The following is a 26,896-nucleotide window of genomic DNA, read 5'->3' as shown; positions in this document are numbered from 1 at the left end:
TATATCATCATAATGTCGAATTTTAAAATTTCATTTATAATAATAAATTTATTTTGAAGTTGGGAATTAAGTGATTTCTATAAATCATAATATTTTAATAATGTCATATAACTTTACTCTTGAAAAATTTTCATATTAACGAACTTATATTCCAGATCAGGGTATCTTAATCCCTTAGTATCATATCTCCCAAAGGAAATATTAGCAAAAGATGGTTGGAGAGGTGCGAGATTTATTTAAAATTTGGTTGAGTATAAAATTTTAATTTATTAAGAAGAAATAACTTTAAGGATCTTAAAGATTTTTTAACATTTTGATGCACAAGATTATAACAACATTTTCAATAAAAAATGACGAAGATTCTTTCTTCGCCGAAAATTATTGTATTATAAAACAAAGATTGATTTATATTAAAGAAAAACCAAATTAACCAAATTTATTTAATGTTCACTTTCACGCCACTACTATTGGAGATGCAAATTCAAAAAGGCAAAGAGCCCCTGATCTAGATCCAATGTGTGATTTATGTATTTAAGAAGATACGATCAACTCTATTGCTATTGAACAAAAAATGATTATAAGATCCCTTTTTAAATATTATTTATATTATGGGTTTTTTTTGTTATGTTCTTGACGCTTGCGGGAAAATAAGTGACAAATAGTTTTTTGATTTTCTTTATGTGTGGGTGTGTGATATTAATTTATTTTTGTTTTTTTTTTTTGTGTAAAAATTTTGAAAATTTTGAAATTTTGAATTTTTTTATCTCAACATGCCGTTAAAAACGCAATTTTGGTTTTAAATTGTTCCTGAAACATGAATTTCTAATACATTTTTTTTTTGGTTTTTTTCGTTATTTTACAAAAGTTTAACATATTTTTAAGTGGTATTCGAAAAATTTGTTTTGGTTTTTTTATTTTACTTTTCGAAATTTTAATTTTATTTTTGTTACTATTTTTGAATGTTAATATAAATTTCCTTGGTTATGTTTAATATATGTATTACGTTTTTCCTAAATTTTGATATTATATATATAATTTGTGATCAGCTTTTCAAAATTTTACAAAAAAAGGATGATTTAAAAAATCAATTTATTATTTTGGTTATTATATTTTGCTACAATAATCAATATATGTATGTATGTATGTTATTAATTTTTGTTTTTATTTTAAATTTTCTTAAGTGTGACATTTATGTTTAGTATTTTGTTTTTTTACTCTCAAAAATATTTTTGATATTAAATGAAATATTTACTATCGAAATACAAAGGTGATGAATAATATCGATATACTTAAGATTTATTGCATATTGTTTATTTTTGTTTTAATTTATTCGGGAATTCCATTTCAATTTCAGTTTCGTAATAAAAAAAAATTAATTTGAAAAAATAATTAAATTTAACTCCCTGCCCAATATTTCCAATTTAACAAAAATGTTTAAATTAAGTTTTTCTTTCTTTAAAAAACTTAATTTTTTGTTTTATATTTTATTAAAAAATTTTACAATAAATTTATTTAAGTTTTTACAACTTTTTTTGTAATTTTTAATTTATATGAGATTTTTTGAACTTGGCTTATATTACAAATTGAATTTTTTTTAATTATAATATTGGTTTTTGTTTTTTTAAACTGATTTACAATATGTTTATGCTTTTTTATTGTTTTTAAGATATGAAGAGCTAAGTAACTTTTTGTTTTATCTTATTATATTTTTTAAATATATTTAATTGTTTTTCTTGCTTTTTAAATGAAAAAATGACTTTTATTAAGATGGAAAACTTCCAGCAAAACTAGTTTTATTTCTTTTGCTTGGTTGAACAATTTATTTAAAATTTTTGCTTTTAAATAGTTTTCTGACTGTTGTATTTATGTAGTAAATGTAAAATATGATTTTTTATAATATAAATTTATTGATTTTATATATTCTATGTTCAGTATATATCATTTTATCCTATTCTTTTGCAATATTGCTTGCATTTTCATTCTTGTATTTGTCGATTCTCAAATTTTTTATTGGTTCTCAATAATTGTGTAAATGAAATTGTAATACGCAGTTGCAGTGCATTATTGATAATTTTGACTTTTTGTTTGCCTCTTGTTAATAATTTTCAAATCTATTTGTGTAAAATATTTGTTTTTAATAATTTTTGGTTTTTGTTTTGGATTATGTACTTTTTTTATTTGGTTGGTTATATTTTCGCTGTGTTATTGCTTTGATACTATTTTCCAGAGTAATTATTATTTTTTGCTATGGTTTTTATTTTTGGTTTTTGGATTTGTTTATGTTGTGCATATATTAGTTTGCTTGTTTTTTTTTTTGAAATTTGAACAGTTTACTTATTTATTTTTCATCTGATTTAGTTTTGCGGAGCTTTACATATGTGTATTTTCGGTGTTTTAAAATATATTTTTGGTTACCTAATTTCATATCATAAAATTCAAAACATAAATTACAAAATCACCAAACGTTCCAAAAATTTTATTTTATTGTCTTATTTTTTTTTGTCGAAAAAAATTTTTGTTCATTATTTGGTTTTTCTTTTAAAAAAAATACTTTGTGTAGAATGTATTTTTAAATGGTTAGAAAAAAAATTTTAAATTTTGAGATAGTTCCGGGATGAGCAAATGAAAATAATCGAACAAAGGTATAATATGCATAATTATATTTTATCACATTATAGTGTGTCATAATATAATATTGTTTTTTTCGTAAAAGTTTAACAAAATATAAGATTCTGACTTCAAATTTATACGTTATAGATATAATCGATAAAATTCAAAATTTTTAACAAAACTTAACTATTTCTTTTTTTATTTTGTGTAAATGTGTAACTTGTGTTTTTTATAGTTTGCTGTGGTATACATATGTAAAGTACTTTATATAATCACCTCAAAAAATTCGCCATATTGATAAAATTTGTTTTTTTTTTATTTGAAATTCGTATTTATATGAAAGAACTTTAAAAACGACAAAAAATATTAAAAAATTTTACCGAAATTTACAACAGCAATTAGTTGAAAATTACTAATCATTGTATTAATAAGCTTTTCCGATATTTTAGCCCTTATTTAGAGTGTAGAATTTTCCAAATTTCTTTATTTTAAAAATATTTATAAATTTTTTTCATAAATTTTTCTCAGATTTTTTTGTCCAATGCTTATAGGCAGCTTATAGGCTCTTAAAATTTTAATACAAAAAAAAAGTTAATTTGGATTTTGTCTTTTCGGAATAAGCAATTATTGCCATATCAGATTAAAGAAAATTTAATCTACTACCTGCTGTATAAACCACTAAGATTTAATAAAATTTCTTTATAAGCTTAAGTTACAGTTATTAACTATTTTGAAAGTAATTTTGCTTCACTTTATAATACATATACATATATTGATTTTGTGAAACATTTTTTTTTAATTTTCGGGCTATTGCAGATCAATTTTTGTTGAAATTCTAAAAACCGTTTCTGGTAAAAAAACTGAAATGGGTGCTTTTGTAATTGTAAAAATAATTGTAAAAGTTTTCTTAAATAATAATTATCTATTTTTTAAAATGTATTTAGACTGATACCTTATGTATTAAGCTAATGTAATAAGTATAATAATATATAAAAAAAATGGTCTTTTATAATAATATTTAATTGCCTCTTTAAAAATTATTTCAGACTTTTCTTACTGTAAATTACAATCTTTGAAATTGAAATAGATATATGATTATATATACTCAATTCGGATTTCTCCAAAATGATTTACAGTAAAAAAATCTTAAAATTAAAAGCATTTAAAATTATTTGGGCTATTATAAAAAATTTAAAATCCGTGAAGTTAAATTGGTTTTCTTTATATTGTGTAAATAAAATCGTTATGTACGTAAATGTATTCTTTTGATATCGAAAATGCTATGGATGAGGCTATAAATACATTATAAAAAGTTCATTAAGTCTTACTTATACCTCTTTAGTTTGCTTGTAATCCAGAAATATATAGTTCACACGGTAAAAAAAGGGTACATTTTTGTTATTTGTTTCAAAAATTTAATTTAAGTTTTAATATTAAAGCAAATTTTTCTATTTTGTTATTGTTGTAATTGCTTATTATTTTAGATTTAGTGATAAATTTTTTCGATTTAAAGTATCAACCTAATATTAAGCAATTATTTTCCATGTAGTTAACATTATTATAAACTGTTTTCTTTTTTTATATTTACATAAAAAATTGGTATAATTTCGATTCCAAATTTTAAAATACCAAAATTTTTTTCATGATCTTTTAAAACTGGAAAATGCCCTATTTTAGAATTTGTTTTGATAAATAAATTGTTGAAAATTACGATTTTATTCTTTTCAAAACTGGAATATTCTTTATGGTTCGAAATGTCCAAAATTTTCTTTCTGGTTTTTTACTGGTTGAAAATTTTGAAATAAATAAAAGAAAACAATTTATGTCCCTCTTTACCCTCCCGTAATCCACAGACAATATGGCATTTATCGAAGATTTGTTTTGTTGTAAAACGATTCATTTTGCGGGAAAAATTCTCAAAAAGTTTTTTATAGAATTTTGATTTTGGATTTTTGAAGGAATATTTTTAATTTTTATTGTATTCTGAATTTTTACTTTATATGTAAGTCGGTGAAACCTATTTTAGTACAAGCAACTGGTTTGGAAAATGTTTTGTTTATGAATATAAAATTAAATGTTTTAAGAATAAATGATTTTTGGGTAAATTGTGATATTCAAATTAAAATGAAATTATATAAATAATATTTTAAAATTTTTGTTTATTAAATGAAAGAAAATAATAAGTTAAAAGAAAACAAAGTTTTTTTTTTAAATTAATTCTTAGCAATATATTTTGATTATCTAAAAATTATATAATAAAATTATTTAATCGATAAAAATACTAATAATAATTAAAAAAATACTAAATTAAATTAACAAAAAAAAACTTTTGAGAATTTAAAATTAAATTTGTTAATATAGACTAGTTGGGAACGTGTAATTTTTATTTAAAAAAATGTAAAAGACAAAAACCTTTGGTACAATTGTGTTGTTTAATTATATATGTTCTATATAATATAGTATGTAAATGTATAAATGTATACATATATATAAATGTTTATAAACTTTTATCTTATAGTATGTTATTGTTTAATATTTTGTGTGGATGTGTGTGGAGCTTTCATATTTATAAAAATATTTTTATTGTAAAATTATTATTTTTTAATAATATACTACTAAGTTTTAATTTCATTACTAATTTTGTATATTATGAAAAGGTTAAAATTATGTGTAATTGGGAAAAATGTTGTACTTTATTAAATTAATAATTGTGTAATTTTATTCCTTTTTATTTCCGAAAATAAAAATTCAACTAACAAGAATTTATGTACAAAAAAAAAAATTATTATTTAAAAGATATTTTAAATTAAAATTAATATATTTATAAAAATAATATATTTTTTGCTACAATTCTTTGTTTTGTATTATTACGGTACAAATATAAGTCTCTACACATACTTTCTTTTTTAATTATCTACTAAAAATCTAAATTTTATTTTATTCGAAAAAATATATTCACTTTTAATAAAATAACTTATTTCTTCGTCACAACTTTAACTGCCAATAAAATTATTTGATATATATTATTTAAAATCAACTACAATGTGTATTTAGGCCCATGTGGTATTATTATCATATTTACCAAATATCATAGGTATTATATTTAATGAAATTTAATAATGTATATGAACATATTATTTTTTAATTTAAATGTAAAATCTTTGACAAAATAAAAAAATCATTTTAAGCATTATTCATAAAGAATGATTGCTGATTTAACTGGTCTTTATAAAAACATTTAAAAATGTGGAGTCTGTGAATTAATTATGAATTTTGTTTCGTTTGTTAAAAATTGCAAATTAAATAATAAACTAATTATGAATTTGATTCACAAATTTTTTCGATTAAAAAAAAAAAAAAAATTCAAACAAAAAGTTAAAAAAATTTCAAATAAAGAAGAGAAAAAATTATTTTACTAAAGTGAATTCCAAAACAACAAACTTCTCACTAGAATGAGAATTCTCATTTTAATAAGTTGATTCTTTTTTTATGTTTTTCTTTGCAATTTAACTAGTTATTGATATTTTAGGTTATTATGATATTTTAAGTTATTAATTGAAGTTATTGCGAGAGAAACTTGCTTTTGAGCTTTTCAGTAGGATATTAGTTATTGAGACGAAATAATACAGTCCACACAAATTTTTGTTTTACAAGAAAAACCAAAAATGTTTTTTTGTTTTTAAATCTATCCATAAAGATTATTTATAATATTTGTTTCTTTTTTTGGTTTCTTCTTGTTTTTTGTAGTTTTTTTACTTTTTTTGTCGCACTTGTAATCATTTTAATTTTTTTTGTCCTTTATTTCCTAAACGAAAAAGAAAAAAAAATTATCACGAAAATATTTTCCTTTGATTTCATTACTTTTGAATTTTTTTTTAAATTTTTAATATGGTATAATTGTTTTTGGTTCAACTTTAATTCTGTTTTAAATATTATTTATTTTATATTTTTTCAATTGTGGTTGTGGTTTGCACTAGTTCTTCTATTTTTTCAGAGAACCGGTGATTATCCTATTGCAGTTTCGGTTGTAAAAACAAAAAGTAAAAAATTTTTATTTTTGTTTGTTTCTTTGGATTCCTTATGTTTTAAAATATAACAGTAAGATTTCTTTTGCATATATATATCTAATTTGAAAAGACATTTATTTTTGAAATACTAATGTGTGATCATAATCAAATGAAAAGTTATTAAAACATTAAAGAAAGAGTTTCAAATTCTTAGGGTCATAAATGGTTTTTACGAGAAAAAATTTTTTAGAAAAACAAGTATAAAAAAGGGAATTGAGAACCTCGACATATAAATTGAATACGCAAGAGGATTTTAATTCTTTTAGATTTGAACATAAACATAAATTATAGAAAATTGTTGTTGTAAATTTTTGACTAAGTTTTGAAATTTAAATATTAGTGTTTTTTTTCGTTTTTGGTTTGTAAAATTCCTATTTGAAGTAAGAAAAAGAAAATTTGATATTATAAAACAATAAATATTATGACGATTTATTGTAAAATAAATTTTTATTTTAAATTTTAAAATTTTGTCGTTTATCAAAACTTTTAATATTTTAATTTTTATTTTCTTTTAAATTTAGTTTTTTTGTGTTTCTTTTTTATTTTCATCTAAAATTTATTTAAATATTTAAACTTTTTTTATTTTCTTCAATTTTTTTGTTTTTTTTTTCTTTTTTCTATTTTTGAAATGAAGGCCTAAACGCGAGTATCGTCGATAAATTGCAGTCGCTTTAATTTTTTCGGTTTTTTTTTTAATTACAACTTTTTAAAATTTATTAAATTGTGTATTGTTTTTTTTGTTTTTGTTATGTTTTGAAACGATTCCCTGACATTTCATTATATGACACTTTCCAGTTAGAAGAATTTGTAATCATCTCAAAAACACTAATAATGCAATTTCATTTTGAGAGAAAAAAAGGATTTTTAATAAAAGTTGACTGAGATTTTTCATATTTATCAAATTGTATAAAATATTATATTAATTTTTAAGTCACTTATACTCGTATTATTTATTTATTCTACATGGATTTTTTAAAAACTATATTGTAAAAATTGTATGACATTTTTTGGTTCATGAGCTCTTTTAACGTGGTTTAAACGATAATGTCAAGTTTATAGTTCCATAAATGTAATTAGTTCTAATAATTTTTCGAATTAAAAAATTGCTTGATAGTTTATTTAACATTTAAATAATGAGAATTCTTTGTTAAGTGGAATGTAGTCAAATAATGAATGAGCCTTCTTAAACATTTCTTAATTAGGATGATATGTCATAAATTCTTTATTGAAGTTGTCATGTAATCAAATGTCATGCTTTAAAATGGTGAGGGGGGGAGCACGTTCTGAAACAGATACAAAACCTTTCTTAAATTTTTAAATATGTGTTCTTTATATTTTTCTTTTTTTTTGGTTTACTTAAAAATTTTTTACGTTTTAAAATGTTTTGTTTAATTTAATTTTTTTTTTAAATTTTTTTATTTTTTTTTTTTGGACGTAAGCACACTACATTATAGGAACCACAAATGTTGTTGAATTTATATATTTTTTAATTATTTAAATTTTTATTAAGTTTTTTTTTCTTTTTCGTGTAACATAGTTTTAGTTTAATTTTAATTTTTAATTTTTTATATTTTTACATAAAATACAAATTTTGGTTAATATTTTTATTGTGTTTTCTAAAATTTAATTTTTTTTTGTGTAAAATAAAAGTTATGTGTCTTGACTTAATTTACAATTTTATTTTTTTCTAATTTTATAAATTGTTTGGTTTTCTAATTATAATTATATGTCCGCTTTTTCCTATATATTTTTCTTTATAAGTTTGTTTATTTTCTCCAATTTCGATTTTTAATCAATTAATACTAAATATTGGTAAATGTTTTAAATTTCATTTGATCTTTCTTTTTTTAGAAGATGAAGAAAAAGATGATTTATTTGACACCTTCTTCTTTTTTATTTTGGTATATGTTATTATAAGCTTATGTTAAGTATTTGTATCATTATCATTTTGATTATTAAGTAAATCCTATTCCAATTGTTCCAAAAAATTTGGCGATTTAAAATACTCTGGTACTGGATCATCTAATCTCGATATAATTTTATAAATTGATTTCTTCCATGATTGTTCGGTATCTTTTCCACTTTGGATAGCTCGGAAAAATTCACGTAGCGTTTGCTCAACAACATACCGAAAATTGACAGGAACCTATAATATTTTGGTTTGTTTTTTTATATAAGTGAAATAAAAAAATAATAATTGGTGATATACAAAATAGACGAAATAATACATATATATATAATATGTAATATATACGTATGTGCATAAAAATATGAATAATATATGTTTATTTTAATTTACCTCAATGTGATTATTACGATTATAATGCAAATTTAGAACTCTATATAATTCACTATCACCACTGACATGTAAATCATCGGCACCTTTAACGCCTTCTGTAACAGCTTGTCGAGCATATTTCTCCATTTGAATATAATAAAATTCACTGAAAAAGTTTAATTTAAGAAATTACTTATTGCTTAATAATGATAAAAAAAGAATGAAATAATTGCTTATTATTGTAATTTTACTTTATGTTACATTGTAATTGTAATACTGACGGTCACTTGCCACAAAAACATCATTCGTTTTTGTGATTTAGAATTTCAATTCCTATTAAAATTGAACAAAATTGAACATTGTTCATAACGGCGAATTTGTTATTTAAATTATAATTAGACCAGTTAAAACAACCTTTAGACGAGTTTAATAGTTAATTGAATCTACTTTTTAAATGAAAAGGACGCTAAATAAATAATATTACGCTTCACTTTCTTACATATACATATTTACAACTGATATTTAATATTCAAAGTGAAATTTTTTGTTCCATTTTCGGTTAATCCTTTTCGACAATGTTATTGGTTATTGGCTTGTCCCCAATTGCACACCAGCTTAGATTAGAGGACGTGGGGCGTTTTTTTAAGGTATTATAGCCAAAAGGCCTAATCCATTATTATGTACAAAAGAAAATTAAAATAAAATGAAAAAAGTGGTTAAAAATTGCGTATGTAAATAAAAAGTATGAGCCAAAATTAATGATATTAGTTAAAGTTTTAAGAACTTATCAACTACCGATTTTTGTAATATCATTGTGTATACAGTTTATAGTGAAATGCAAAAGACAATTTTTTATAGTTTGAAGACAGAAATTCGTTTGAATTTCACTACTAATTGAATTTATGTTTGCATTTTATGTGCATAATGAAAATAAAATTGTAACATCGTACCCATTAATTATAAATCGTACAGTAACTTTTGAATCATTGAATAATAACTTTTATATTATATTTTATAAGTATGGTTAATTATTAACAAAAAGAATTTAATTTTATAGAGAGCAGATTTATACAGATATATACATATAAAATATGTATTTTATTCATATAGGGTGTTCATAACAATATGACATGAACATTGTAGAAAAAGATAAAGGAGAAATTAAAAAGAGATATTAACAATAATTTTTGTAACGATATTTCTATCTTTCTATTTATTATTGATTTTTCATTGGCTGCTCCATATATAAAAATATAATGAGTATTAAATATGGAGTAATCACTCTTTTAATTTTCTTTTAAAAAGAACTATTCACATAATACTATAAATAAAATATAAGTCTAGAAAGAAAATCATTTCTTTTCTTATATTTTTAGAAGAATAAAATTTATACTATAGCGACATGACGTCAAGTTTTTGAAAAAAAACTTTATCATTTGAATGTCAAAATTTGTTTATTGGATATTAATAGTGAATTTTTTCATTTATATAATACATATACATACATATTCTTTTACATTGTTGTTAGAATATTATTATTTCAAATTTATAATTTTTTTAATCATAAACAAAGGGGTAAATTCTTGTTTACTATTTACCACCTTATGATTTTTAGAAGATTTTAATTGCCTAACTCCTATAATAGTTCTAGAGGAAAATATATTTATCTCTTCTAAAGAAAAATCAATTGCAAAAATGTTATTCAATTCCTACAAAGTTGAAATTTAAATGGTGAAGCTGAAAACAACGAATTGTGTTTTTGTGGGAAGTGATCGTCAATCATCCAATCAAGACCGCCAATCAACTAAAATAACGAAAATGCAGTCGCTTAAAAATATGCTATTATTTTGATACTTGTGACGTTTCAATAAAATGTGTTTCAATGATAACTGTGTTTCAATTAAACGACTTAAACTACTCTAATTACTAGCCTACTAAATAGAAAATTCCCTTTTATTCAATTTCATTTTGTATTGCAAATTAGAAATTATTTAATTCACTTAAAAAATATAATCTGTACGGTGTTTACGAAATTAAAAAATTTATGTATTTAATACATTATATAAAAAAACTCATGTTTTATTTTATACTTTTAATTTATTATTAAAAAATAAACTTTCTTATTTATTATAAGAAATTATGAAAATTATAGCCATTTAAAAAAGTGTTTTCTTTTCCTTTTGATCCTTAAACTCAATTAAGACACTAGCATGTAATCGAGTTAGTTCCATGTATTGTATGCTGCATTAGCAAAGAAATTTACATAATAAATTTTATATGTGCATGAATGTTTCATTTAAATGTAGGTACATAATGTAATGTACATTAAAAATTATAAAAGAAAACCCGAAAAGTTCAGGAGCATTTTCTTGTACTTTGATTTTTTGTTCTTTTTTCTCGTTTTCCATTTTTTAATGAATATAAATTCATTTCCTTACGTAGGGTTTTTAGAATGAATTTATTTCGCTTCTCTTTCTTTTTATGTTTTTTTTGTTATTATTTTTTTGTCTTTTTGTTTTTTTTTTATTGTTGGTGTTGCTATTCTTGTTAAATTGTTTGTTTTCTATTTAGTATTCTTAAAACTAGTCTTTTTTCGCTTCTTATATAAATTGAGAGCTGCTTGAATCTTTTGAGTGTGAAAAAATTGTAAAACTTAATAAGTTTTTTTTTCTTCTGTCTTGTCTCTCTTCTTTCTTGTTTGTATATATTTTTTTTGTGTATAAATTTATATATATACCTATGTTAGATTTTTTTATATATGTACATATTACATATAACAAAACTCCTATTATAATATTGCGATAAAGAATTTTAAGTTGTTATATTGCTGTGTTCAGACAAATTTATGCCCCAGAAATGTTCATACGAGTATAAATGTGTTTGTGCAAGTAATTTATGCATTATATAGAGTTATAGATAAAAGTGAGAAAAGTAAGTGCATTATTTACAGTTTTTTCAAGCTGAAAAGCTCTTGTTTAATATTTGTGTATATGAGAAGTGTATAAAGTGTTATAAAAAATTTTTTTTATTTGTTGCTATTTTAGTAGGGTTTAAATAGGTGTAAAATACATTAATTATGCAAGTATACATATAAAACATAATAGAATAATTTGCTTATCTTGGAAGAAATAACTTTTAAAGAAAAAAAAACGTTTGTGGAAATGCGAGCGTTTTCATATAAGGATTATGTAAATTATTATTTGCAGCAAAATTCTTCGATGAAATTTTCCTATGAAATAGTTTTTCAACTTTTTTACAAAACCTTAAATAATTCACGATATTTGTTGCTTTTTCCAAAACAGCATAAAAATAAGTATCAAACCAGGATATATCATTGTCCCTACAAACTACAACCTTTAATATATTTAAGAGCGTAATACACAACATGCATTGAATGAAAATTGGCTAAAAAAGATGATTGAAAAAGATGGCCGTCACTTGCCACAGAAACACCATTCGTTGTATTCACCGTTCAGATTGAAACTTTGCAGGAATTGAATGACATTGTTTCAATTAACAAGAGAGATAACTGATTTTTTTTTTCATTTTTTTTCTTTTTTGTTAATATTTTCCTCTTGAACTATGTGATAGGAACTACGGAATTGAAATCTTCTAAAAATAATAAAGCATTGTAATTAGGGAGCAGGAATTTAACCCTATCTTTTTGCATGATTATAAATTTGAGATGATAATTTTTGCATGATTATAAATTTGAGATGATAATATTATAACAAAATGTAAATGAATACGTGTTTTCAATATATGAATAGAAAATACATCTATCTATCATGACTGGTTAGTAAGAGAAAATTATCATTATTAATATCCTATTAACAAACTTTAACAAACAAATGGGGAGGTTTTTTTTTGTTTTAAAAAAGTTGGGTCAAACCAATGGTTTGTAATGTAGCACTTTTCCCTTCAACAAGTGAAAATACTGCTATTAAAAACAATCTATGTATGTATTCATTAGTAAAATTACTTTTATTCATATAGGAATATATTACAAAAATTGCATACATTTAAGATGAACATTGCATGCCTTCTTTGAAATACAACAAAAAAAAAAATTAAAGAAGCGTTAATATAATACTCGAGTATAAGAGTTGATTGCGTGGGTTAAGAAAAATAATTATATTTTTTAATGGCATGGAAATTACTGTTAGCTTTCTGCATTTATAAAAATTTGGAAAAGCTTACACTTTTGGAAATATAAGGTGCCAAAATTGATAGATGCGATTTTATATTTAAGTTCCCGTTATTACCGAAACTAACTGGCTAGCATTTCAGGAAATTGGAGTAGCACAAAGCGAAACTCTACTAAAAGCCAAATTTACACTTTCAAGGTATGTTAACTATAAACTTACTAATGCCCTAAAAACTGGAAAGAAGTATTCAACAGACATTTTTATAATATTCTGCAACACTTTCACTTAGCTAGACAATACAATTGCGGTCGGTTATGTGCTGACCACATCAAATTTTTTTTAGATGCAAATGACTTAAAACATAAAAGGACGTTAAAATTTTTTTTCCTTTATAAAGGAAAAAGTTGGTTTCCCTACACGGTGGCCTTCTATTGAAGGTAATGAAGTTGGTTAAAGTTTTGAATAAAGAAAATTTGTTTTTTTTTAAAGTTGAGTTAAATTATTTGTAAGTTTAAAAATATAGACAATATAATAATAGTCATAATAACGAAAAAAGAAACAAGGAAAAACAATTATATTTATTGTTTTTTCTTGTTTCTTAACAAAGAAATTATATTTTACCTCTATAAGTAATGAAAATTCTTTTGTATTGAATAATTCGTATATAAGCTCACAGTCATTCGCTTATTTACACATTTATGCACATAAACATTTATATTTGTATGTTTTTATGTATGTAATTATATACATACTATGCTAATTAGATATATATTCGCGAACACAATATTTTAAACCAGTGGTCGCAATAAGATTTTATGTATCGTGCCAAAAAAGATGTGTTTTTTCAAACCAATAATTCGGCGTGCCGAATCTATTCCATAAAATTTTTGCAATTATATTTTTGTTGAAAAAAAAATTAAAAATAAGAAAATTGTGTTTTGGAAAGTAACAAAATAAATAAAAAAACTTTTTAAAAAAAAAATTTAGTTTTAAATACTTATTTATGTGCCAAGATTGGCACGCGTACCACGTAATTGCGATCATTGTTTTAAACATTTAACATACGATGGGATTTCTTTTAGGTAATTATAATTTTTGTTTTATTGTATTAATATTTTTTTAAAGGAACGACTTTGAGAATTTTTTATCGGACCTTTGAGAATGCAATTTGTGGTGAATTTCTATGTATTTTTTATTTAAAAGATATTAACGTATATGAAAAAATGAGGTTTTTTACGTAATTATGATGACAGTGTTGTTTGTTATCTTCTTTTTGTATTATTATATGCATATCCTTATGTACATATACTGCTTTTTTGTGAGCTAAATTAAATATACTAGCCTAGATAAATTATGTCTAGATATAAAAACACAGTTGTGATACTAATAAAATTCTTGCCTTTTGTTTTTAAACTGTTTACATTAGCACACTTCTTGCTATTATAATTTTTATTTTTTTTTGGTTTTTTTTTTTGTACACACGTATTCTTTCAATAAAAACTTATTATCAACTTTTGAGCAAACAAAAAGAAAATTCTTATAATATAGAAAATTCAATGTAAAATATATACTAATACACATATCTCATAATACTGATTCATTATATTTTTAATTAGAAGTAATTACTGAATGGTGTATACATGATGGACGCATACATATACAATAAGCAAATGCACAAAATCGAAATATCAAAGACAAAATAACAAGGTAAGATATTATACAGACAAGTTAATTCCGAAGAGAAAATTAATTGATTATTAAACGAAAAGGAAAAAAAATCAAGGATTCACTTTGACTATTTGCAAAAAAACCACTATAGATAAAGCAATTTTTTTGTTAAAAGTGAAGTAAAAAAATTCTTAGGAGACAACTATTTTTTGTATAAGCATAGGTATGAATTATTCAAAGACAAAATTAATTTAGAGCAAGTAGTTCTCTAGTGAAAAGGGAAAGAAAAATATTGCTTTATTATTATAAAATAATTAGAAATTTCAAATAGAATATAGATGTGATAAAAATATTTATTTCATAGCTTAAATTGGCTAAAACAATCATAACAAAAAAACCAAACACATAAAAAAAACTATTAAGTATTTTAATGATATAATGGTAGATTATGATATATACATATATATACATATCATTTTGAAAATTTACATTCATATTCTGATAACACAAATTGTTTCAATCAAAAATTAAGTAATGAAAACCTTTGAGTTGACATACTTATGAAGTTGTGGATAGTAAAAAAAATTACATTATTACATTATACCTCATTACTCATTAATATCATAAAATGATGAATTGCACATTTTTAAGAAAAAAGACAAATATCAAATTGTATCACTTTATAATTATGAAATCACATGATCAACTTGATAAATAATTACTGATGCGAGGATTAATCTGGATTTTAATTTGAAACTGAAGATGGAGAATTTTGTAATTTTATTCTAACAAAGTATTATAAATTTATTAATAATTAGACGTTTTAAATTTCAAACTGTTTTACAATTCACCGTATAAAGTCTAAACAACGTTAAAGTTGGGTTCAATAAAACGGTTAACTTGAACAACAATCTTGAAACATAATTTTGACGTTTGAATTTGCTACTTTATCTCATCACAAAAATTAAAAGAAGAAAACAAAAAAAAAATAGAAAAAATATAGTTGATGTCTATCAAGGTAAACATATGCAGTGTATTTTTATTGACATTTAGATAGATAATTAAAAATTCACGTGACATAATATTATCTCCCAATTCGATTTGAAATTTTAAATCAACATTAATACAAAAGACTAAAAAATTGAATTTTTTTGGTGAGAAAGCAAAAGGAAAAAATTGTAGTGCTGTAGCAAATGATATTATATTGCAGCAAAACGACAGCACTGTATTGAACTACACAAATGGTTTTTAATTTCCCTAATTATACTCCTTATTAATTCTTATTTATATTCATATATTATGTCACATATATTATTTTGTACCGATATGTATATATCAGTATATACTATATGTATATTAATAAGTATATTCTTAGCAAATAAATTATTTTATTTCAATTAAGTAGTATAGAAAATATCAAGAATCTCTCAAGTGACGATTTTATTTCTCCAATCATTTTCCAATACATAAAAATAGGAAGGTTATACAAATGAAAAAAAAAGATTACTTTAAAATTATAAAAACAAATAAAACCTTGATACTTCATACAGCATAAAAACCTCATCATAATCATTGTAATAATCATGATTATTATCCATATCAACAATATTTTTAATGGTAGTCATTACCGTAAATGTTAATGTTTTTTCTTCAATTCTATTATTCTTGTAATAAAGTGACAAGTGAAGGCGCAATTCATTTTACATTATAGGCGATAATAGGCGTTATTTATTAAGAAAATGAATGTCAAAGCTTCACAAAAAATATTCTTTTTTTTATTACACTCGACTTCATTTACAATTCATTTTTATGAAGCTCTTCTTTATTTGTGTGTGAAAAAATGTGAGTACCGTATAAAACAACATTGAATAAAAACGTGGATTCCTTAAAGGATTAATATATCAGAATAGAAAACAGTTTTGAATGAATAAAGAAAGAAATCAAAACAAGGAAGAAAAATATTTGCAGATTTTTTGTAAACTCGTAATTTTCTTGTTATATTATTTTTTATATTTTTTTTCAACATAAATAATGCCTCGGGCCTTTTAAGTTAACTGATTTTTTTGTGCTTTTATTCAGTAGCGGTTCCCTGTATTTTTCACACAGAAATTAAATGTTTTCGTTTCTAAAGTGTATAAGAAATAATAGAAACAAAAAAACAATAAGGAAAATTATAACAAGAAAATCAATTTTTCAAATATAGGGTTTTAAAATGTACAGGGATGTTTTATTATAATGAAAAACCACATTCATTTTAATGTTGTAGTGAGAAGTGACAACTTACAAGTTGGGTTTGTTAAATTGTGTAGCAATTTTCAATTCAAAACACTTCATTGTATTTTCAAAACACTATTACTGTAATTTTGAAGTTAGAGTATGTTGCTTTCTTGAATTTAAATGTCCAAAATGAGATGTTGATTTTGATTTATGTGTAGGTATTTTATTAGCTTTTATCTATCGAATCGTTGCATTAAATTTGTCCACAAAGTCTAATTTGGAATCTGAATACAAATTGCTTTTATAAGAAAATTTATTTTTTATTTTTTTAAACGATCATCCATGCTACATTTTACTATAATTTCTTCTAGCTTTCTAACACGAATTCTTTTCTCTTGTATAATAAAACGATAATAAATTGAATAAATATTTGCAAACCCTGATACAATTAACATGCGTATTAACTGTACACTAGCTATAAATACATTTGTTATTATATTTTAGGTATCATTACATTCACAATAATACTTTAAATATAATAATAATGCTTTAAATATATACATGTCTGAATATTAGCTATAATATTTCACATTTTTGTAATTACTCAAAAATATTTTAGATTGTATTTTCTAACGTAGTTCTTATAATTTTTTTTTTATACACGTAGAAAAATAGGGGCTTCAATGATTTGTGATATGATAGGGGCGTGTTTATTTAAAGCCCTTTACTAGGCCTTTCGGAAACTGATTTTTGAAGCCACTAAAATACGTGCATCTCTTGAGAGAAAACCCTTGAGATTTCGCACCTACTCCGGAATAAAAGTTTTACTAATTTCCGACCCTCTAACCAATGGTATATGTTGTTGTATAACTTTCTGAACCACCCTGTGTAGTAAAAAAATAGTAAAAAAATATATAAAAATGTATACTCGTATATACATATGTGTAATTTTGTAAAGAAATGTTGCAAAACTATGTGGAAATTGAGGAAAAAAATTTTTTCTTTTTTTATTCTTGAAAGCATCTTTGGAGAATTATTTATACTCTAGAATATGGTGCTGAGAATAATTAGAATTTAAAGGGGACTGTAAGTAATTTAGTGAAGGAAATATACGACAAAATAATGTTCATGTTAAAATCATAATAAACGTCAAGAATTTTCACTATTTTGAAATGTTCAATTCATTTTATTTTTATTTATTTAATTTTTTGTCATTTGCCCACAGAATTGGGTTTAAATAGTTTTTGATTTTTTGAAAATCGACAAACCAAAAACAGAGATGAGTATAAGTTAAAAATTCAAAAAATATGGAATTTATAAGAAAAACAACGTGTACAATAAGAAAATTTAGAACGCATTCATATGCGTGATGTATTGCTACCATTGATTTAAAACACAGATAAATTTGAATGTAGAAAATATTAAATAAAAAATGGAATAGTTCTTTTACTAAGTTTCAAATTGATATTTGAATTTTGCAAAAAAACAGCTCAAATTTATGCAAACCTTATATTTTTGTTTGCAACTGATATTTGGAATGTGTGAAAAATTCAACGAAGAATGTGTGGTAATCCCTATCTTTATCCCTATCTTTTAATCTATAATTATCTAAAATACAAATAAAATAAAATGAAAAACAATGATAAAAGATTCGTAGCTTCTTTATTTTGAAATCATCAATGAATCATAAGAAAAAATTTGTTAAACGTATTCAACAATTGTTTTACCAGGAAAATTAAGAATAACCATTCATTGAAAAAAACAAATATTACCTCACATTCCTTCTATTTTAATGTATCTATATTGGTTGAAGGGCCCATGTTACACATATTTACGTTTCTTAATTAATGTAATGAAAAAGTGACGTGGAATAAGTTTCAAATTGTTCGTTAAATGTAAACACCATATTTTATACATATTGATTTCTTGTATATGTTACGTATGAGGAATATAAGGTATAATCGAAAGCCTGATTTTTTGGAAGGCATTTAGACATTCATAGCACTAATAGAGTAACTATATATACTTGGCAATTTTAAAATTTCTGTTATAAAACTTGGGCAATTGGGAATGATCAAATGAATATCAAAAAGAACATTTTATTTAAAAAAGATATTTTCAATTTAAGATTATTTTATATGTACATATATTATACATTGTATATGTATAATATATGTACATATAAAATATTTACATCGAATAAAAAAATGGAAAATTTTTCTCAAAATTTTTACATACGATTGAGTGTGAGAAATTTTTTAAACGTACATACAAATACGTTTGAAAATGAATTATGAAACTCATCATTTTTATGAGTTTTTTTTACTAAAAATGAAAAACAGAGCAACATATGCATGTATCCTTTTTTTTCTAAAAATAACTGTTCGAATGTATTAGCGCTATGTATGTATAGCACTGATTTGACAATATCCTGTGTTCAAAATAATTCATGTAGAAATTGTAATTTTTTTTTTGTATAAAATATTGGAGATGATCTATTGATTTTGAAATATTTTTATAATAGAAATTTTTATTATCATCTTTATTTTACACATAAATGCAGATATACATTTACAAAAATGCAAATATTTGCAACTATTAAAACTGGGTACTACAAGGTAATGGGAAAGGAAATTATTAGCAAAATTAAAAAATGTTTGTTTTATTATTTTCTTTTAGTTTTTCTTAGATGACATGAAATAATTTTGTAATTGTATAGTTAAAGAAAACCTTAATATATCAGTTGTTTAATTGGAATAAAAAATAAATACATGTGATTAAAATATTTAAATATGAAAAGTAATATGTAGTGAATACTTGCAACTTGCATTTATATTTTTTAAAATTTGTTTGATAAATTCAATGTAGGTCTTTAATATTTTCTTGGATAGATCACTTTGTGCAACTAGAGCAGAAATATTGTTATTTTAAAAAATTTTTTTCAATGGTTGATAATTTTTCCGAAATATAATTCTTTTTTTTTATTGGTATGAAAAGAAAACTTCCTTTTATTCGGAATAAAATACTTTTTTTATGTTTTTTTGCTAATACATTTCGTGCGCTACATACGCACTTTATCAAAGCTGATTTCTATTTTATTTCGAATAAAAGGAAGTTTTCTTTTCATACCAATAAAAAAAAAAGAATTGTTATTTTAGTTTAATTTATCATTAAAAATTACGAAAATTCTAAAATGAAATAGATTTTGAAAATTTATATTGTTTAAACTTTTATCTTAGTTTTATATATCTATTGAAAATCACTATAAAAATGTTAAAATATTGAATTCAGTAATATTATAGCTGCCAGATATGTGGTGTAAACTCGCATACATATGTCTATATTGTGAGTTTTTCGTTCGGTAAAGTCTATAAGTTTTACGGCTTATTGGTCCAACAAAAAATTATATGTGGAAAAATAGAAAATACTGGGGTATTATATAAATGAACAGAATTTATAAAGAAAACATTATTTTTTTGAAGTTATTAAGCTTTCATATTTTTATTCGATTTTTTAAAAAATATTTCAAAATATTAAAAAGAAAACCGAAAATTTCATAACTCAAATGGAAAAACTTTTTGCCTTCTCCAATGAGAACTTATTTTTCAATATCAAAAATATTTGATTTTGAAAAACAATTTTATTATAACTAATTATATTTTTATAAATTTTCTAATATTTTCCATTATATTCAAAAATTACTTTCATTTTTTAAGATACTTAACTTAACTTATATTAAGGATGTTAGTTTTTGCTTTTCCAATTGTATAATGCAATAATTAGTTATAATATTACACTAATTAATACGAAAAAAACAAAAACCTTATATAAAGAAGGAATGAACTTGAAAAAAATTTTTTTTAAGTTATGATTATTAAAAAGTTCACACAAAGATTTTTGTTTTCACATAAAATTGAAAGAAGAAAAATCCCTACATTCTTTTAATTTGATGAGAACGTAGTGGATATTAAAGTGAATATCTAAAGGGTACTAGTTATAAAATTATATAATTTATTTATATTTCAACAGTTCTCTAATGAATACGAATGTGTTATATTATCTATATATATCTAATATAAATATATGCATAAATATGTAAACATAGAAATATATTTGTAATATCTATGTACGTTATGTACGCTTTCAGCTTGTAAATGTGAAGAGTTTAATTATATTTAATATTCTAACAAATTTATTGAAGCTGTTTCTCTTGTAAATTTATTTGTTATTCAATCTCAATAAATTAAAAACAACTCAAAAATTTATAAATAATTACTGAAATATAAATTCTTCTACTAATTAAATTAACCATACAACATCCCGTATATTAGATCTCTTTTAGATCAAATCAGAATCTCATTTGAATTTTATTTTTTAGAAAAATTGAAATAATAATTGATTGCTATTCGGGAAGTACACCGAAAGACATCTTGTGAGTACATACATGAAATTTATTATAAAACCAAAACGGAAATAGAACTTAAGTTTTTATTATAAATATAATTCTTTAGTTATATACATTTTTAGTCGAACCTAAGTTCATTCACATTCAAGTAATATTTCAAAATATTTGATAATTTATTTTTCCCTATATACTACATTTTTTTATGTGTCATTTGTAATTAAAATAAAACACCAAGTTTTCTTCTGAATATTAGCTATAATATTTCACATTTTTGTAATTACTCAAAAATATTTTAAATTGTATTTTTTATTGTAGTTCTTATTATTTTGTTCTTCTAGAACACCCTGTTTACCCATACCTAAGCGCACCTATATATATGTGTGTAAAAAGTTATACATATAGTATTTTTCTTTTTCACTTTATTTTTTTCTTTTTTTCTATTTTCGTTTTTAATTTGTTATTATAGTTTTATTATTATTTTTGTTCAAAGAGTTGAAAAATAAAAGATATTTTTTTTGCATTATTTCCATTTTTTAATTTTTTTGTACTGTTATTAAACCATTATATCTGGTATATTATTTGAATACTCTTATGTTCCCGATATAAGACTTTTTTATTATTTTCTTTGCAATAACCTAATTCTACAGATTGTATGAATGTGTGTACAAAAATTTTTATTTTCTATTTGTTCAATATTTGCAATACGTAATTTTTGTAATAATTTGTATTAATGTGTGTACATATATGGATATTTGAAATTTCAATATACAAACAAAAATAGAATTGTATAACACTTATGCGAATTGTAAAGATATAAAATCAAAAAAAAAAAAAAACAGAAAAAAGAAAAAGAAAATGTATTATTTTTTGTTTTTATTATTTTCCCTTGTTTTAACGATTTTATTCTTCTCTAGAATATTTATATGATAAGTCTAAAGGACTTATAAAACAAAATGCAAAAAAAGATTTGCAATTATTTTTGAGTTTTATATTTAAATCAAAATAAAACTAAAAAAAGGATAAGAACTCAGTTATAATAGTGTGTTATAAGGCAAAGGCGAGTAAGCAAATGTGACTATACAAAGCAACATAAGCATAGTTGAGAACTATAAAAAAATCATAATAATCATAAGAAAATAGAACAGTAAAGGAAAAAAAATAAATAAATATAAAAAAAGAGCGTCAACTTTGTGCTGTTCGCTGATCTTCTTTTTTACTTATTTTTATTTTAGATTTTTTCATATTAATAAACTTTTCATATTAATATATGTCTTCTTTCTTTTTATTTGTTTTTATCTGAATGCACTGAGAATAAATAAGCTAATCAAAATCATGCCACCATATATCGTATTACGAAACTATACGCTTCAAATATTTTATGATGACAAGACTACACTTTTGTAAATTTTCTGGTTTTATATAATTTTTAATACTTATTATGTTATTATTCATTTTCCTATGTGTACCTTTTTTTTTGATTTTTTGCTTATTTGCCTATTTACAGTCGAGTCTTTGCTTGATTATATGATGGTACTATAAAAAAATAAACTTACCAAGTGTGCAAAGGATACAGAAAAAAGTGTCGTATGAGATGTTGGGCAAAATAATAGTAGTAAAAGCTCTTTTCTATATAGTTTTCTACGTTTAAAAAGAAAGGAAATATCTGAGTGTTCTATATGATAAACAAGAAAATTATTTGATTTAAATTTTAATAATTTTAAAGAAAGCGCAAAAGATACCCAACATAACCTAAGTAGTTAATAAATTAAATAGTTAAAAAATTTTATAAAAAAATCATATTATCTGGAAAACTTTAAAGTTTTATTTCAACTTTATTTCTAATATATGACAACGTCATTCCAGAAGTCATAATTTTATTTCAAAATATGATAAAAATCTAAAATTTCTTAAATTTAAATAAGAAATTAATGAGTTTAAAAAATAGGGTTTTTACTGTATGTCCTTGCTATCATAAATATCGTTTTCGTTATCGTAATCGTTATCACTCCCATTATTAAAATATCATAAGTGCAAAATACACGTATACATTAATGCATATGAAATATATTTGTTGTTGCAGAAAAAAAATAAAATCGTGAGAAAAGCGCGAGTTACGGAAAAATTTAAAAAGAAAAATAAAATAATATAAATATCAAAAATGAAAAAAAAACGAAAAAAATATTAAAGGATATTAGCTTTCCTTTTGCTTTTTTTTGTTTCTATTTTTAGCACTTCAACTATAATATTTTTATTGCAGGAATACTTACATTTCCATATTTATATTCACATATATTTAATGTCGATATAAATTTACTTATATTTTATGTAATAATAGCATAGCAGAGTTTGTAATCGCATCCACTTGTAATTTTACAAAGAGTGTCATCAATTTTTTACAGATTGCATTGAATAAAAATGGGAGGTTATGTGATGGCATCAAATTTCGCTTGTCGAGTTTTCGAAGAAAATACCTCGTTCCGCGCTAGAGAAGCGTATTTGAGCTATTTTACAGATATTGCTGTATTACAATATCACTATGAATCGATTTCCGCAAAAATTTGTAAGTAACCTGTAAGTTTACTTTGAGGATGCGATGTTTTAGTAAATTTTGAGATATGTCACATTTAAGGAACTAGACCTTTACTAGGGTTGATTTTACGTGTTTGACTGTTTTTAAGAAAATGAGCAAGTTTTCTGGAAATTTTATATAAAAGTTTTTTTGGTAATATAAAAAATTCAACTGACATTTTGAAGAAATCAGGTGTCAGCAAGTGGCTTTATACTACGAGCAGAATTTACATTTTTGTATATACATATACTAAGAAAAAATCAATCAGTTTTAAGACAGTGAATCATTAAAGTTTTCGGAATGATAGGGTTCAGAAACAGAACTTCCACTGCATAAATTAAAGGCTACTTTCTACCTTTCATAGATTTTGAGATAAATGCTTAACATAAAATAAAGAACATTAAGCATTGACTTACACAACACCTTACCAACGCGTCATTTAAATACTGTTCACGTCAAATTTTTTTTCTTTTGCTTTAAAAAAAATCTTTATTTTTTTCTATTACGAAAAATATGTTTTTTTTTTATATTTTAATTCTTTTTTTCACAAATCGATATTCTATTAGTATTTTTTTTACATACATACATATTATGCATTTTTTTATTTTTGCTTTATAATACATATAGGATATGTAATTTCGAATTGTAATCGTAGATTTATAAAAAGAAGTACCAATTAAAAAGCAAATACTGTATAGCTGTATACATATTGTGAAGTATATTTTTAAAAGTATTCTGATTTCTGAAGACTATCCTCTTTTTTAATAAATGTACAATATGTATATATACATATAAACAGTTTTTTAATAATATATCATATATTTTGAAATAAAAGGAACATCATAAAATTTTAAACTACTTAGAAAAATGCAATATTGAATTCAGAATATATATTTTTTTATAACACGTTTTCATAAAATGAATGCAATTTATATTTTTGTTTTTTAGAAGTGATTTACAAGAAAATGAATTTCATGTAAATTACAAATATAATGCGCCTTCATTAAACCCCACATGAGTAAATTTTTATAGAAATTTTTATATTATCATCGCACCATAATCATAAATGTTAGCATCATTATTTGCATCATCGAAATCAACATCATTAACAAGTATTCTTATATTTTATCAACATATTTTATTATCATAAGTGAGAGAAAAAACACTTGCAAAAGATGTGATGCAAATTTTTTAAGTAATATTTTATTAATAATACGAGTATAAGGCATACATGCATACATGTACATTACCATTTATATCAGCTCTTAATATTACGTATATGTACGTATATATGAATGTACGTAGGAAAAACAAGTATGTAGATGTGAGAAGTGTAAATCTTTTTTTCACTTTTTTTGGGAAAAAGGAAATTTATGAAATGTTAAATAAACAAAGTGGGGACAAACCAATGCTTTGTAGTGTAGCAATTTTTCCTTTAACAAGTGAAACTGCTAACTGCTTTTAAAAACAATCTAGATGTACCTGCTATACTATTTAAATTCATGATCTCACTATTTCAAATTCATTCATGAACGAAATTATTTCAAGGATTCCATACATTTAGAATGAACGATTTATGCAGTCTTTAAAGTAAAGCAAAAATAGATTTAAAGAGGTGTTAACATAATGCTCGATTTTAAGGGTTAATTGCGTAAGTTAAGAGCAATAATTATATTTTTTAATTGCATGGAATTTACCGTTAGCTTTCTGTTTTTATAGAAATTTGAAGAAGCTTACAGTTTCAGAAATATAAAGCGCCAAAAATTCAAACTTTGCAAATTTCGAAAGGCGATAATTTGAGACGGTGTGAAGGTGGGAAAAAATTTTTTTCTAACGAAATGAACTAATTATTAGTGTCTAAAAGCTGTTAAAATTTCAGACTTTCACAGCCTGGGGTCTACAAGAAAGACGGCATCAAAATTTTGGAAGAAACGAATTTTAGATAATGGTAAATTTTAATGGCCATTTTGTTTTTTGAAAGTTCAAATATGGTATGCCGCGATAGAAGAAGTCAATAACTATATTTCTTCGTTTGCAAAATTTGAGAAATGCTTTTGGTTTCACTGCAATAAATGCAGTTAAAAAATGCAGTTTTTAGGGATTTAGATGGGTATAACTTTTAGAGCAGGAGATTGGCAAAAGTTTTCTTCTATGGAAATAAGTTACTAGTAAAGATCTATGTACATTTAAAATTTCAGCTTTCTATCTCAAAGGTTGTAGAAGTTTTATAAACATGTCCACGGATGGGCGGACGGGCAGAGTAAAAATAATAAACACTTTTTTTCAAAATTTTTTTTGGAAATGTGCTAAAAAAGGATAATTGCAATAATGAAATAATAACTAGAGAATGATAAAAAAAATTATGGTTATGAAAAAAAATATTTTCAAAATATATTTATAACACTTAATTCTAAAATAAAATAATATTATTAATCTTTTAAACCAAAGTTAAAATGAATCAGTAAAAAATAGTAACAACTGAAAGCTACAATTGTGCAGAATATTACTAATAATACAAACACAAAGTTATGAACAAAGTTATTGTAGCCAAAAAATTTCAACATGATCATTAGAAGCGTCAAAAACTATAATAAAAATATAAAAGTAACAAAAAATATTATGACAATTGAAAGTGCCTTAAACATTATAACTTTTTTCGGAATTTCAATAAAAATAATGAGTAATATGCAAAGCAGAAGTAGGTATTTTAATTTTTTCTTTAAAAATTTTTATTATTCATTTTTAAGCTCGTTTTTGTTAAAAAAATATGTTTCTTTCAGTATTTTGGTATGAGTATTCAGTATTTTATGAGTAGAGCAAATTACTTCCGTTCCGTGATTGGATACGCTTATCTACCTATAATAGTATCATGTGCAAAGAATTAATGCAAAAAATAACAAAAAAATTTTTTAATACTCGTATATATATACGAGT

At 22.7% G+C, this 26,896-nt stretch overlaps 1 protein-coding gene across 2 annotated transcripts in view; it reads right to left on the bottom strand.

The window, feature by feature from the left end:
* Nucleotides 1–6,276: 6,276 nt before the first annotated feature.
* LOC129616198 (homeobox protein prospero) overlaps nucleotides 6,277–26,896 on the bottom strand; it is a 33,104-nt gene continuing 12,484 nt past the window's right edge. For both annotated transcript variants that reach the window (XM_055531701.1, XM_055531702.1), the window contains 2 exons: nucleotides 8,977–9,121; nucleotides 6,277–8,823 (listed from right to left, as the gene is read on the bottom strand). In XM_055531701.1, the coding sequence (XP_055387676.1) occupies nucleotides 8,644–8,823; nucleotides 8,977–9,121 (325 nt within the window). In that variant the 3' untranslated portion in view covers nucleotides 6,277–8,643. The remainder of the gene's footprint in view (nucleotides 8,824–8,976; nucleotides 9,122–26,896) is intronic.

This window comes from Condylostylus longicornis, unplaced genomic scaffold, assembly GCF_029603195.1.
Source record: "Condylostylus longicornis isolate FDR11 unplaced genomic scaffold, ASM2960319v2 ptg000163l, whole genome shotgun sequence".
NCBI lineage: Eukaryota > Metazoa > Arthropoda > Insecta > Diptera > Dolichopodidae > Condylostylus > Condylostylus longicornis.
This window is presented reverse-complemented; position numbering and strand designations above follow the sequence as displayed.